The sequence below is a fragment of the Pelecanus crispus genome, chromosome 4 (genome assembly GCF_030463565.1).
Source record: "Pelecanus crispus isolate bPelCri1 chromosome 4, bPelCri1.pri, whole genome shotgun sequence".
In the NCBI taxonomy this organism is placed as follows: Eukaryota; Metazoa; Chordata; class Aves; order Pelecaniformes; family Pelecanidae; genus Pelecanus; species Pelecanus crispus.
The window spans coordinates 18,749,739-18,766,008 of NC_134646.1; the positions used below are offsets into that span (position 1 = coordinate 18,749,739).

Consider the following 16,270-nt stretch of genomic DNA (forward strand, 5'->3'; position numbering starts at 1 on the left):
TTTGTAATTTGAAGTGCTTCCCTGTAGGCAGCAAATGGACATATCCCTCCTCACCTTTACACTTCCAGGAAAGAAATATAATCATATTTCCAACAATTAACCCAAAATATATATTCTTCAAGCTATATAAAAACATTTGCAAGACCAATCCATCAACTGGTCTGATGGCTAAACAATTAAACAAGGATCTTTAACAGAATATTTAAAACATTTCCAATAGATGAAAACGGCTCTATTTTCAACTGTAGCAAACTGTACTACTACTTTCATTCATATATACATACACATGCATACTCCTTAATAATTCATTTTTCCCAGAAACTTTAAAAAAAAAAAAATCCTTCTAACAAGGTTAACATATTCAACAATTAAGAGTTATATCTAACGGTTGAAATACACATAAGCAAGCAAAAAAGAGCAAATTCTTTGCTAATCTGTCCTTCCCATAAAGTTGGTGGAGTTTTCATAATTTATTTTGGTTATGAAACAAAGGAGAAGGATGACTTCAGTACTGACAACTATGAATGGAGCACTACGGAGCAGGGTGGGAGAATGTGTTAACATATGACTAAGAGACTTATTATATCCTAGAGTAAAGGTCAAATCTGCATGAAAAACTTGTTCATAGAGAGATATACTAATCTTTAAGTGCCTAAAGTAAACTATCAAGAACTTTTCAGCAGTGTTTGCACTTGGTGTCAGCACTCTCTCAGCACCACATCCACTACAGGCTTGAATGAACTCAGCAATAAAGAACATAGAGTGAAAAGTAGATTATATCTCAGCTGGGTTCTTCATAATTAAAAAAAAGTTAGACTGCATGTTAAGCAGAATATCTGCAAACATAAATTACTTTTAAAGAGTCGAAGCATGCTTAAATTATTTTAATCTACAAAGCTCCATTGAAAAAAAATTAAAACCAACATGGAATTATGGGAAACCATATCTAGAAACTCTATGTAGCAATTTAATATCAAAATCAGCACATGCTAAGTAGTGTACAAAACAGAAAAACTTTGCAAGGATGTGACATTTTAATATAAGCATAACACGAAAACACATTTGGAGATGATGTTATTTGGTATATATACAGTCATACCTGGATGCTCAAATAAAATTTAAAAAACATAAATCAATAATGGAAGAACTATCAGAAATTGAGAAAAAAATAATTTCAGTAATTATATTCATGGTCCTTTCTCTACAGAAGAACATCACTGCTGCTGAATCTTGACACAGAGAAAAGAGAGAGCTTGCAAAAATATTTACTACTATCCCAAAAATTCAGAACATCTTGTCGGGGGAAACCTTATCAAACAGGTTTGAATTTATTGAAATTTAAACAATGGATACTATTCAACACTAAGCAATGACTTGTCTATGAAAGCTTTAACCTGGCATCTATGTAACAAGTCAAGCTATCTCACTAATCAATACAGAGGTTTTGATTTCAATAAGGGTGATAAAAGTTACTCTAACCCTGGCCAGCTACAAGCTCTCAACAGATGATCATCATTAGGCCTCTATCAGGGTTCCACATACTCAGACTGTACAAATGTGTCCTATTAGTACATGGTCTGTCTGTTTGGCAACTCCAGTCTTAAGACAAATGGCAGCTGCTGCCCTTCAAGGTCTGAAGTCAAGTCCTCAGGGAATCTAAAAGCCCAACTGGAAAAATCAAGGCCTGTTCATTAGAGACTGCTCCAGGGGAAACTTGCAAGGCTGCCATTAGAACTATATAAAAGAGCTAATTATTTTTATAAGACTTTTAAACTATCAAACACACTCAGTTACAATAAAAAGTATTTACTGCTGGCATTCCATTAAAAAGACATTGGTTTTTTTGTCAAAAAATCAGCTAGCGACAGTACACAACTAAAGTCTTTGTATTAAAAATTTTAATGAGCCTTCTAGGAGAAAGTTGTGTAAAAATTAACTAGATGAGATATCTTCTCAAGTGGAGGTATAACACCAAGCACGTTGTTGTGGGAAAATATTCCAAACACTCATATCAAACTAACTAATGAACACAAAGGTGGGCTGAGATTGTGTGCGTATGACTGTCTACCCCTGAAAAAGACAAAAAATTCAAGAAACAAACATGTTCAGTGTTGCAAAACTGACTGAAAAGAGCATATAACATTCCTGTTTCAACCTACGTTGTTAATAAACAACTGAAAATGCTGCAGTACATTAGTGTATTGATAAATCAGTCAAAAAGGCACATGGCCCAGTTGGTATCAAACACCAAGACTGGGAAGAAAAAAAAATTAAAACCAAGTGTTTCAGTATTTTTCCTCTGATAAAACACAGAAACAAAGATTATAATAACAATAGCTACTTTCATAAAATATACTCTGTGGAAAAAGTTGGAACACTATTTTTTTATTCGTAACCACAAAATTGTTTACTATTTTAACCATGAAACAGAATCAAAGTCTCTTATACCAAAATATTTTTGCAGCTGCACAGCATGACAACACTGTATTGAATTCTAATGGTATAACGGATCACTGCTATAGAGTATTTATTACAAATCTTTTAAAAGTGCTATATGAAATTCATTAGTGTTCCTCAATCAATTTTTGGATCAACATGCACATTAGCTTCCGACAGCCTAATTCAAAAAAGCAATTACAACCCTAGTCCTTATGTAAAAGGACGACAAAGAAGCTATGTTAAACCAGTTTAAAAGAATGAAAATGTAAAGAAAACAGATTAGGAATGATTTATATCAATGCCTAGTGCTGAAGTTAATTACAACTAACCCAATAAAATAGTGCCTTTATTATTGTACAGCAAGTAATAACCTTAGACGCAGAAAACAGAACTCTCTGCTGACTTTTGCATGCTCACTTCCACAGCACACTACGTTAAGAATTAAAGAAGTAGTAAATAAGCCATACAGAAACAGCAGTTTTTTAACTAAAAGCAGAAGACTCCCCTGCTGTTTAACCATTTGGGATATTCCATGTAAACAGAGCTTCCTATAAACTGGTATTATGTTGTTAGTGGTAAATGCCTAAAACTACCTTATAATGAGAGTTTAATTTCAATACTTAAAAGTTTGAGTTCAAGTCACAGCAAGTTTTTACATATTCTGAAAATAAATTATATACATATAGAGCTGGAGTAGTTTGCATACTGAAGTACTATGTTGTTCAGTAAAATACTAAATTAAAAAAAACAAACTGTCAGCTTGTCGGACAATGCCTCTTATGCTATGAGATTATTCTCAAAGTGACAACTGTTGTCTTCTCTACAAACTATGCAAATCTATCCTAAAAGATACAGTATTATGAAAGATACACTACATCAAATGTTACAGCACATGGAATATTTAACAATTACATAGAGCCAGAAAATCTCAACACAGGCTGCAGTTGTCGTAATTTATGGTGATACCAAATATTCTTAAAACAGGATTTTAGTAATAAAAGAAAACTTAAATTACATAATCCAAAAGTTCATATAAAATTATCAAAATATCACTGTCTGCATAAATAAAATGCTATCAGTGACTATCACAGCATAAAAGCTGCATATCATCAAAACTCACAAACTTCATTTTTGTATGTAGTTTCAAAAAAGTATGAACATGTATATGAAAACCATTTATTACATGCCTTTTATAGTGATCTAACCCATGCCTCGAACAAAATTTTGTGCCTAGAACCAATGTCACATTAAGATGAAACAGGTAAGCCTATGTTAAACTCCAGCAGTTCCTCTACAGTTCCAGTACAGCAACAGAGTGTAGAATGGGGAAAAACTGAGTAAGTGGATCACTGATTTCAGGTCCACAGTTTCTGATGGAGGAAGCAATTTTCCTGGGCAGCCTCTCCCTTTCTCTCTCCCACTAGTAGGCTGTTGCCATGACTCCTCATGAAATGAAATTAGGGGTCAGGTTTGAGTTCATCTAGCAGCAAACCTTTTCCACCGCAGTTTCCTCTTCAGGTTCTTTAACCATCGGCTGTTTTCAATGCTGAGATGAAAGACAATAGCTTCAGGAAGAACAGGAACAGAAATCTTAAACATTAATTGAGAAATCAAAGTACCATGCAGTTTTGTAAATATGCAGCAATGGGAAGCAAGAAACAGTAAGTCAAAGGAGATGAGTCGGAAAAACAGAAGTGAGGAAAATGGGCAACATAAGATGAACAAAGGGAAGAGATCCAAATAACCAAGTTGTAGTGCCAGCATCATTTTTATGGAGAAAGGAAAACAAATTGAGGAATAGCAGGAATATAAGGCAACTGCCTCTTATTTCACTGCTTTTTTGTTTAACTGTGATTTTGAGTTTTTGTAAAACCACTGCATGGAAAAAATTGTCTTCCAAGGTAGACTACTAATTATAAGGACAAGAAAATCACAGAGTACTCACTGCTGCACAGCTGCACTAGTAGTGATGGACTGATCCCACCAATAGCAACATTCATCATCACCACCACCAAATAGCAGCAACCTTCCTGCTCAATGTCTGATAAGCTTTAAGTAAATAAATTTAACTAACAGAAAAACTCAACAATATAGACAGTGAACACTATTTTTGAACTAAAAAACCCTTTATATTACCCCTTCCCCCAAATGTAGCTTAGTTTCAATTTAAGCTGTCATAATGAATGCATGCAAACAACATACAAGATTCCTGCTATCATTGTACCTTTGAGGGAATGAAACCAAAGCATACAAACAAATCCCACCTCTTCACTCAAAAGACAGGGTGTCCAAACCTGTCCCTTATCATTCCCTTGGGTAATGCTATCTTAATGCAGATCTTTTAAGAAAAGATTTAGAGAAAATGAAGCCAAATCAAATCAAATTTAAAGAAAGGCAGAAAAACTAACATGTCTCTCTTCCGTTACACTCCACTTGCATACTGCATTCCCTTCCTCATCCTGCATCTGTTGACTTCGTTTAGACTAAAATATTCTATATATCCATTATTCCACTGTTACACGACACCCAGCAACACAGGCCTTTATTCTCATCTGTCCCCCTCCTTTCACTGCAAATCCTCCCCTGCACTCACCAAGCAAATTTTCCAAAAAGAAAAATAACCATTTCTGTTTTAAGACGAAATACAAATAAATGTCTTCATAAATATTCAGAGGGTACTGGAAAATCCAGCTGATCCTCTGAATCAAATTTGACTCAGAACTAAGATCCAACAGGTAACAGACATGCACCTCAGTATCATACTGACTGCTGCATAAGCTGAATTGTGAGTTTTTTCACTTGAACAAGTTATCTTAAAGTATTTATTGAAAGATTAATGCGTCATGAACATCTTTGATGAGACAGATGTTTTCCCAGTTGCAGAGATACATAAAAAGGCACAGATGAGTATAAGTAAGACTAAAGGTTAAACAATAAACTGAACAGCACCAGCAAAGCTTCTTCTGCCAGAACTTTGAGTAAACAGCACTGCTCTCCAAACGATGAGTTTCTTAAGCAGCTTTGCTTGGAAACAGAGACGCATTATTTTGTTTATTAACATGAACAAAAATATTCACATATTTGTAATTAGTATAAAGTCAGCAACAAGCATTGCCACTCACTGAATTTTCCATAATCTCATACCCCTCCCCTCCACTAAACCTCTTTCCATAGTCTCAAATTAAACAGACTAGCTGTAAAACAGCAGGGTGTCAAATTAAAGCACACTTTATTTTCAGAGGTCTCCACACTTCGCGGCTGACTTCCTGTCAGGAAGAGTTCCATTTCAGTGCAGAGCCCCATCAGCAGGGAGCTCACAGAATTAAGTGCCAGTTGATATTACTTTGTTTTGCATTTACCACCCATGAGAATATTGTTCAAAGATCTAGTTATAAAGTCAGCATGGTATCATCCTTCTGACTAGACTGCCAAGCCACAGGGTGTGCTCTCACTGCACAAAACTCACCTTAAATGGTGGTGTTTTTTTAAGTCCTAGTGTGCTGGTGAAGCAACAGGATGCCTTTTTTCTTCAGAAAAGTCTTGCTTCTGCAGCTAAATTATGTTCCCTTAGTTTTGAACATCTGCAGCAATGTACATTCATGGAAATGAAGCTGTCCTGTTCCCCTATCACACCCCCAAGATTCACATTTACATTAGACAATCCACTCTCCTTCCTAAACATAAAAATGTATACATTAATCATACAAATTCTCAGCAATACAGTTCTAAAGAGTAGTATTTTCAGCTGTAGCGGACATGTTTTCCATTAAACTCTCACCAACACCATGTCCTGGATTCCTGACCAAATTCAAGTAATTTTCATTTCATAAAGGAATTTTTTCTTAGTAAGAGCCTTTAATATCTGAAAAGCATATAGAACAATCACTAAAGATTGTACTTTTAAAAAAAAGAAAACCAGGGAAGAAAAATCCTCATTTTTCCCCCAGAACTTTACTGTAGGCAACAATTCTGTTTTAGTAAGATGATCTTAGGAAAGTTCGTCTCTCTCCACTCCAGTGTGGCAAACTATTTCTAAGAACGGTTTTGTGGTTTTTAACCCTATCTTTCATCCATTCCTCTATCCAAAGGCTGCAACTCATGTTGACTTCTCCAAGTGTATTGTCCCAAGAAACAATGCTTCACATCAGCCCACACCAAAATATCATGGCTTTGCTACACCTATCCACTTGTACCTCTATACACACCTTCTTAGTCTAATACAGAGCACCCATCCCAATTTCTTTACATATTTTTTTTTTTTGTTTAGAACCACAAAGCTCACAATTAGTATAACCCAAAAAACACTGTTTCTTTCACACTACTTTTCCCAGTTTGGAGCTGCAGCTAATATAGCCTGCTTTTGTTGAACACTTCAACATTGTCTGTGAATTGCAGAGGGCATTTTCTAGTGGGTCAAAAGGAGGCCCAGATAAAACAAGTTTTAGTTAGGAAGCCATTTCTATCACTTTAATGATTATTTATATCTAACATGCAGAAACATCAACCCCATTTAATAAAAGTACAACATATCAGATATTCTTCTGTTTTTCTCATACTAAATGTAACACATCATAGGTTTCGCTCACCTTAAAACCCCACATTGTACATTTCCTCTCCAAACTGGGGAGTGAGCAAACCTTTAAAATAGCCTCCTAGACTAAGAATTATGGAAAGATATAAGAAGATAAAGCCAAAGTACTAGCTCACACATTTTAACTACTGTGACCACTACCTGCCAGAATACAGCTATAAAGTGCTTATTGCATCATTAAGTCAAGAAAAGGTCACTTATTATTCATGCAGTATAGGCAAATCATTCCCAATACATTCCAACCTATTTCCACACTTAAGGCAAAAGCAAAGTTTAAGTTATAAACTTCTTTGCTTTCTACTACTAAGCCAACTGTCAATATGCATCCATTTCATAGACTCATGCAAGAAACAATATTCTATCAGAATTTATTTTTTTTAAATTTAGCCAGTGATGGACACAGATTTTTAACCTATCTGTAGGCCATACTAATAGTAAACAAAGCACATTATTCCCGAAGCCAACAACTAAGAGAAAAGACAGAGTTCAAACACATCTTATGCACAGCAGACTAAAGTGGGATCTGAGAAGCGTGAACCTTAGTGATTATTATGAAGAACAACAGGAGTTTGAAAGAAACTCATATTTTAAATATGTTAAGAGTGTTCTCCAAGCAATTCCATGGAATTCAACAGGTTAAATATTGCAGGCAGTTATAGGCAATTAAACTTGCAAACAATTTAGAAAGCAACAGGAGATCAAAGTAGGAGTGAAGTTCCAACAGACAATTTTATGTTATCCTGGAGTTTCACACAGAATATATTACAATAATCTAGTTCTGGAGAGACAAAATCTACATATTGTGTAAGTCAAAGAAAAAAAAAAAAATATATACACAACTAATTTAAAATGCAATTTCAACATACTCCAGCTCAAATGAAAGGTTTTCCCAGCTATTTCCATTTATTTCAGTCTTATCAGAATTGCACTTCATACAGTTATCTACCAAACTGATCTCCAGCTTCAAACACTTAGAATGTATAACATAGTTCAATGAAGCAAGCACCAAAATATCTGTAGCACAAGTAATCCATTTGTAATTATTCCAAATACTCTGCTCAGTGACATAATCAAGCATGAAAGTTGTCAACATACGTTTTCAGCACCCAAAGTGAAATCCTCAGAGACAGAGGAAAAACTCCCACTCAGGAAGAAGTTACCCTATGTGTAAAAAAAACCCCAGATATATCAAGTGTAATAGAGAATCCAAGCGATCTAGACAACAGATTTGATAATTTAACCTTCTGCTTTGTTAGAAGGAAACTTACTGACAAGGTAGTATCTAAAATCCAGACACCAAAGGACTGCATTTCAGGAGTCTGGATTTCACAGCCAGTGGCCTCCCACATCTTCCAGGCCTTTCATTCAATTTCTCCAGAGTTAATCCTACTGACCACTAGCCAAACAGCTCACTGTGTTGATATCAAGTGCCTTGCAATGCAGGAGAACGCAGAAGCCCTAAACTTTATCCCCAAGACCTTACAGAAAAGAACTGATGCCTTCACGTATCACAACCAAAGAAGGAAACTGCAATTGTGAACAACACAGATGAACCACAGTATTGCTTTTACAGATTGAGAGCACTTAATTTCTTTCAAAACTGGACTCTTCCACATGCTTGGTAAATGCCCTTAAACGTCTGGACTACTAGCTACTTTGGGAGGATATGTCGAAATTTTTCCTCCGACAGATACTTCTACTTAGTGATAATAATAACTATTATCCGAAACATTAATTGAAATTTAAGTCTCTTCTATCCCAGGAGAGCACTTTGACAGCATGGCCCCTGGCTACTGTGGGATCTACCTTCCCCTCTCTCTAGGTTTGACCAGTCTCCATCCTGCAAAACTAAGTCACTGTAGATGAAAATACACCTTTCAGGGGGAAAAGAGTAACAAGAGTTTTTGAAGAGAAAATAGTTCATAATGTAAAATCACTTCACTGAAAATATCCTGAAGTAGCACCACACAAAGCTCAACAGACATTTCCCAGCTACTTTCCATCCAATAGCATCTTAAAGAAGAACAGGGTAAGAATCTTCCATTTTGTATAGCAGTTACAAAGGCCATGCAATATTTGTTACAAAATTGCACTAGGAGTGTTCCTACAACTGCCTACATAATAATTAATAACATGCTTGGCAATCTCATGTTTTCAAATGGTAAGATTTACACAGTTTTATTAATACGCCTAGCTCCACTTGGTATGAAGCAGATCTAAATAATCCATAGCAGAGTAAGATGAACTTGAATACTCTCACTTCCTTCCACAGCCACCTCATCTCTACAAAAAGCTAGGCTGGCAGGTATTCTTCCAATCTTCAAATTCTTCAAAAGAGCACAAGCAAAAAAAAAAAAAAACAAAACCCAACAAAAACAAAACACCCCACTATAAAGTCTCTCGCACACCTGCAAGAAACTATGTTTCTGTGCACCTAAATACAGTGCCTTCATACTGAACTACAAACGCTGAATACTTCATAACATTGCAAAGAAAATTAGCAATACAAGGCAAACACCTACGGGCATGATTCATCCAACAACTTCCCCTGAACTTAACAATTTAGACTTCGGGAAGCCCTTTTTCCTATTTTTATTTGTTAAGATATAAATCATTCTCATTTGCCTAATAAAGTTATGTTTCTAACAATTTTATCACAAAAGCAATCTATTACTGAAGTGGGTTTTTTTACTCAAATACAGCTACATTCATCTTTGGTAAAAACAAAGATCCTATTGGCAGAAGTTCATGCTGTATAAAAACTTCCAACTCCTGATATCTTCTAAATGGCTTTTAAAAGGAAATTAGAACATGCATTAAAATTGATAGAAAGTCATTTTGTAGCTTACAAAATCCCTACAAAATCTACCCTCTCTACCAAAACATATAAATTTTTTAGATCATGGATCTAAAGGATTATAAGATCCTTTTAAAACTTATTTTCAGCTGCTAGAACACAAAGTGATTAGGTGGAAGAGTATTACCTTGATTAAAATGTCATCATCTAACACTTGGGACACATAAAAAGTATTCAGACAGCATTTATCCTCTTCATATCTAAACAAGGATATTGTTAGAGTTTTGGTGCTTCTGTTGAGTTCAGCTGCCATGGAAACATAGTGACACAGCTCTTTAGATAACCTATACCCAATTCAATTAAAACTTCATAGCGATCACTATAGTTATCCATCACATCAAATTGCACTTAAAAGTAAATTAGGAACCAGTGCAAATCACAGAGCATCAGTATAATGCGTTCTCTCTGCAACTAACAAACACTGAAAACCAGCCATCTTCATCAACTAAAATCTCCAAGTAATTCAAAGGCTTACCACATTTTAGAACACACTGCAGAAATCCATTCCTGAGGTAATGAATTTGGATCGTTGATAGAAAGCTTTTTTCTGAGCACAGGATACCCAGAAAAGCCTGAAGATCCTATTGCACTTTACAAACATTTAAGTACTGGGATGGAGGAGGGGGGTGTGTGCGCAAAAAATCTGCTGAAAAATCAAAATCTTAACTACCATCCTAATGCTCGTCCTTAGGGGAAACAGGTTATCATATTGTTTGTGTGGGTGTATGAGTGCATGGCACATGTTGATATTGTTTAAATAATTAAGATTCCTTATCAGAGTAAGAGGTACGATGCAACTAAGGTACTGCCCATGCAAAAGATGAATATTGACGATATAAGATGAATATTTATGAGCAACAGAACCCGTTAGCAAAGTGATTTAGTAGCATATGAAAGAAAGATCATGCTAGTGAAAAACCTTTTGCAAACGTTTCACAATTTAACCAGTGATAACTCATTTGGTGAGTTGAGCTAGAAAAGAAGAAGAAAGAGAGCCAAAGACCTATAAGTTTGCCTACACAGGCAGTAAGACCAACTTCCACAGTACAATTTTTTCTGCTTTAATACTACTAATCAGCCTCTGCTGTACTTTTGAGATGCACATGCACTGCCTTGGATCATGCTTTTCTCTCAAAAAAATAATTCCAAAAACTATCAGCACAACACATGACAAATTCAACTGTAACCATATTTCATTAGGCCATAGGAGCAGATGCTATCACTGTACACACAAAAAAATCCAGAGTAGCAGAGTTTATGCTTCCCTCTTCCATCTCCCCATGAAAGATATACTTTATCAAGGTCCAATATAAATCTAATAGCTACAGCTATGTAGTTATATTGCAATACATCATTTTAATATTTCTAGAAGATAAAATACCTAGAGATTAAATGTATTAAAACATTGGTCTTGGTTTTATATATGCCATCAGCTATTAAGAATGTGCCCTTAAACCCTTTGAAACAACAGGGGGCAGAGGAAGGAGGAACCAAGAAGCTTTTATACCTTGAACCAGCAAGCAGGGTGTATGTGCAGGTAGTGGTGGTGGAGGGGTCATAAAAGTTGCTGCTGTATTCATTAATTTTTAATTGCAAACTTTTAAAAAGGTTGGGTGGCATTCCACCAATTTTAGAAAATTATACAAGAGCTGAACAGTATTTGAGTCAGTCAGTGTAAGTTTATTTTATGGTCTAGAAAATTTAGATTCAGTAGAAAAAAGCTCTTAAGTCAAAGATGGATCTGACAAGAACCACCTAATTAGTTCTCTTACACATATTCCACTGACAATTCAGTTGATTTACTACAGAAAGAAGCATTTTTCAAGTGCTGCAAATTCTGTAAATTCAAAGGCATCAAGGAAAATTATGGAACCTATTTCACCTGTTTTTGTACATTTTCACCTGGGAGCTACAGTAATAGGACAAACACTTCATGTATGTGAGCAACAGATGAATGTTTTTAGTACCTTCATGAGAGAGTAGGGAAGATCACAGTTTTTCCTACCTAGTCATGTGTTCCAAGAAAATATCTGACAAATTAAAGGAAGCACAGTAGCATATTTGCTTTATGGATAAACATGCACTCAACTCATACATTCCCTTTGCATTTTAGGCATGGGAAGTCCTTTTAGATGAAAATGTTTTCTTCAGGGGTGGTATCACAGTTTCCCCACGCAGAAGCCTTGTCTCACAATAGCATATGAGCACCTTTAACATCCTGACGTCACTCATTTAAAAGGGATAATAGACACAGGACTTTTCTCTTTTGGCTGGTTTAATTACCCCGACAGGATGCCAAGCCAGACTAGATGGTGCTTCTAGGTTCACTGTACTGTATGCATTTCTGATAAATGGGAAAAGAATAGATGACCTGGCAGAAGGCTCAGACAATAACATGTGATTTACAGGACATGAATGCAGCTACTATAAGATTTATCTGACAGCCCTCTCCGATAGTGGACTGTTGAGTATCCGATGGAATGATTTCTAGTCTGGAAAGTCTGCTACTGAGTAGCCATACACATTATTTATTTATTAGATGTTTTGGGTTGAAACCATTTTTAAATGATGCACTTCACAATGCTCAGCCATAAATTTAGTTTTAAACCTAGAAGGGAGGTAGTGTTATTGGAATGTGTGTCAGACTGAATTAGGATGAGCAACACAACGCTTTTATAAAGTGGCCTTGAATGCAACGTCGATTCTTTCAAAAATGATATTAATGTCAAATAAGCAGGAACACTTTGCAGTAATATTAAATGAAGGATTTCTTTATGTTTTGATAGATTTATATAAATGTAAGTATACACAGGCACGTCTCAAAACGTAGCATGTCTATCAAAAACCACAACTGGTTTTGTCTTAGAAAAAGCCTTTTGTCTGTATCTCAAACCACCTGTTTCTCTTTTTACCTTGTGTTAAAACAATATATCAACATATAAACACAAAACTAACACACAGAAGCAATGGTTTTTTTCCATATGCCTAAATATATGAACTTTAAACAAGAGAAGAAATTAACCAGGTGTTACAAATTGTTTCACAGAATGGTATCTTTTGAATTTTTTTTAAAATCACTTCACCTGGGAAAGAGCTTTATTTTCACAATTTTATGAAAAAATTACTTGCGAGCTATTATTATTCCATTTTGCACTTCTGAGAAAGAAAAAACATTCCAGCCACAAATCTAAAGAAACATCAGAAAAATTTCAGATGTTTCAGAAAAACAATCAAAATGCTTACATCACATATACAATGCTAAAAACAAATTTTCAGAGAAGTCAGCATAAAAAACACCCAAGATATTAATCAGAGCAATCTTTCAATTTCATAAAATGATGGCTGACAAATTTGTGAAGTTTTAAATCAAATTTGCAGATACTTACTTTGTAACTATGCCACATTATTTATGTGATTAAAAACTAGTTTTTGACCTGATCTTTTGATCTTTGGCACTTCATCCTCTCCATCTCCTCTTAAAAATTAATTAAAATTTTAGCAAAAGGATATCATTTCACTTCCCACCCCATGTTGGGCGGGGGGGGGGGGGGGGAAGAGAAAAGAAGAAAAAAAAGGAAAAAAAAAATCAATCAAGCTCAACCCCATCCCCTCCCAGTATCTGTAAAATGTCGGCTTGAAATTCAATTTCATATCTCTCAAGCTTTCATGTAGCAAAAGACAGTTCACTTCTTAACAAAATAAATCACTTCTGTGATTGCCATGCTGACCTCTTTGAATTAGGAAAATTCAAAGTGAAAAATGTAATTATCACCCCAGAACAATCTGTATACATCTGGAGCTAATTTTAGATTCATTTCTCACATCATTTTTCATATTCTGCCAAAAATTACAGCTGCTATGTAACTTTAAAAAGACTTTGAGGTCTTTGTGACTTTATTGGTTTATTTCTACTATTTCACAAAGAACAACCTCAGTCTCTGCAACTAGCACTGCTAAGCAATCGCGATATCCTCAATTTGATTAGATTAGCATTAAGTGGCATTGTGACACATATGACAAATAGATGCATTAGAGCACGTCATTTATTCTTTATCCTTTCCACGTCCCAAAACCAAACAAGTGATGTACAGTACAGAGCACAACGTGATTTTAAAAAAAGATTAGATTACCCTACCAAAAAAGAAGGAAAGGTCAACCACTAATTATTGATACAAGCAGCATGGATATCAAAAACTAATTTTTAAAATGGTAATACCAAGTTGTCAGGCACATATTTAATACTCAAGATTAGTTTTACTCTAACATATTAACAAAAGAACAGTAAAACTTGTATATGGATTTCTTGGTAGCAAGGATTCTTTTCTAATTTAAATCAGCAGAAAATTCGTATTCTAGAAGTTGTGAACAATGTCCACTTCCAGTATTGCCACATGTAAAATAACCTTCTCTAAATGCCAAAAGTTCCATAAGGAATATTAAATTTCTTTCAGGGTAAAAATATATTGTATTTCCTGAGGAAGCTGGAAAACTAGATGAGCAAAGTTCTAGATACATTCATTAATAAGCTCACTAGAAAACATAACTACTCTTCACTAGTTCATTGTAAAATCTATTAGGTGTAATCTCCAGAAGTAATTGTTCTTACTGCACTTTATTGACAATGCAGACTATCGATTTTTCACACTTTCTATGATTCTTTCATTTGTATTCATGAAACGTCTATCAGCACACTCTAAATAAATTTGGCAATATAGGCACTAAAACGAATAAATCGATGTAAAGAAACATTAATTTTGCATTATCCTTATTCGTCAGGCAAGCAAACCATAAGGGTTGTAAATGAAGGTCAAAGGTTTTGAAATGGGTCAGAACCCTTGACCTCTAGACCAATACCATTCCCATTAAAAAAGGCTATTTTAAAGTTTTAAGTAGGGGAATTTACTACCAGAAAGGTATCATTTTTAAGGCACCAAAAGAAAGGCTCAATAAAAACAGTCTTCCATTTAATTACAAAAAAGAAAGCAAGAAACCCAAAAAGAAAATCCAATTAATATAGCATACACAATTTTAAGACATTTTCTTAGGCTCTGGCTCTTTTCTAACCACAGGAACAGGCAATTCTCAAGTTCGTAAATATCTAAAATGATTTTGCCTTTAGAAATGTAGAATGCCCGAAACTGCTGACAACCAGGGTTGCTTTCTTAAATTTTTCTCGAATTCTTAGTACTTGTCAAATCAATTAAGAATGACAGGGTTTCAAACGTATTTATCACTCATTTCATAACCTCTACACAAAAGGAAAAATTCTATTAATCACAGAGGATTCAGCATGCCAAGATGCAGAAATCAATCTGTTTCTATAACCTTATTATTTTATTGATCCTATTTTATCTTACAAAAATGACAGCATAGAATTACTTAGGCACACTACCATCAAGGTTATGTAAATGCTCAATAGTAAGGTAACAAAAAACCCTTAGTATCTTCTCTCTCCAACTGAATAGACACTATTACTATGATTTTTTTTTTTAATCAAAAAGCCTTGCACATAATCTTTTTACCTATTACGCATAACCTTAAATTTAAAGTAAAATTTTAACTGTAATTTCCATCGTGCTCAAAGACAGCAATTTCAGACAACACTGCTACTTAAACCTCACCTGAGAGCAAAGAAGCATCACCAGCTCCACAACTGAACTGCTAGATTTCATGCACACAAGACCTACAAAAGGAAAAAACGGTATACATAAATGCATCCTTATATGACACCAGCTGTTAACACAAACTATTTTGAAGTGCAATAGATTAGAAGTATTTTGACAATCAAAAGAAAGCTGAAATCCTCATACCACTTCCAGTTCAATTTTGTACTTTATCAGCACAAAATAAAAGTATGTATGTGAGAGAAAGATCATAAATTCCATGCCTCACATCTAAAGATGCAGCTAATAGTAATCCATTACCTCCATTATTCACAGTTTCATAAATGTTTGTATGTCAAAATGATCAGAATTGTGGTTAACATATGTTATATTAATCCACTGTATCTACATTTTGCTATTTCTTGAAGGATTGGGTCATTATATATGCAGAGAAGGGAAATGGCTTTATGACCTTTGCTTTCTCCATTGCGCGTTCTCCTTTCAGCCCCCAGCTATCAATCAAGTTTCCATTTTGTTTCATGGCAGCAGACATCCCAAACACTCTTATTAGTACTTTGACCCTTAACCCCACACTAAACCTTAGCAGAAGTGCAAGCAGTAACCTATTATATAATCTCAACTGTTTATAAAACTAATTTGACTATTACTATTTGTATTTGCATTTTGTTTTAGGTTTGTGTATAACTGATTTTTAGGCCCAAAAATTGGTTTCACGTGTTTATTTTTGTCTAGACAGTTCATACACTCCCAATAATTTTC

At 34.9% G+C, this 16,270-nt stretch overlaps 1 protein-coding gene across 2 annotated transcripts in view; it reads right to left on the reverse strand.

Moving 5' to 3' along the window:
* The window catches only part of LRBA (LPS responsive beige-like anchor protein), a 419,408-nt gene that overhangs the window by 290,212 nt on the left and 112,926 nt on the right, over positions 1-16,270 (reverse strand). For both annotated transcript variants that reach the window (XM_075709754.1, XM_075709753.1), the window contains one exon: positions 15,509-15,570. In XM_075709754.1, coding sequence (XP_075565869.1) covers positions 15,509-15,570 — 62 coding nt within the window. The remainder of the gene's footprint in view (positions 1-15,508; positions 15,571-16,270) is intronic.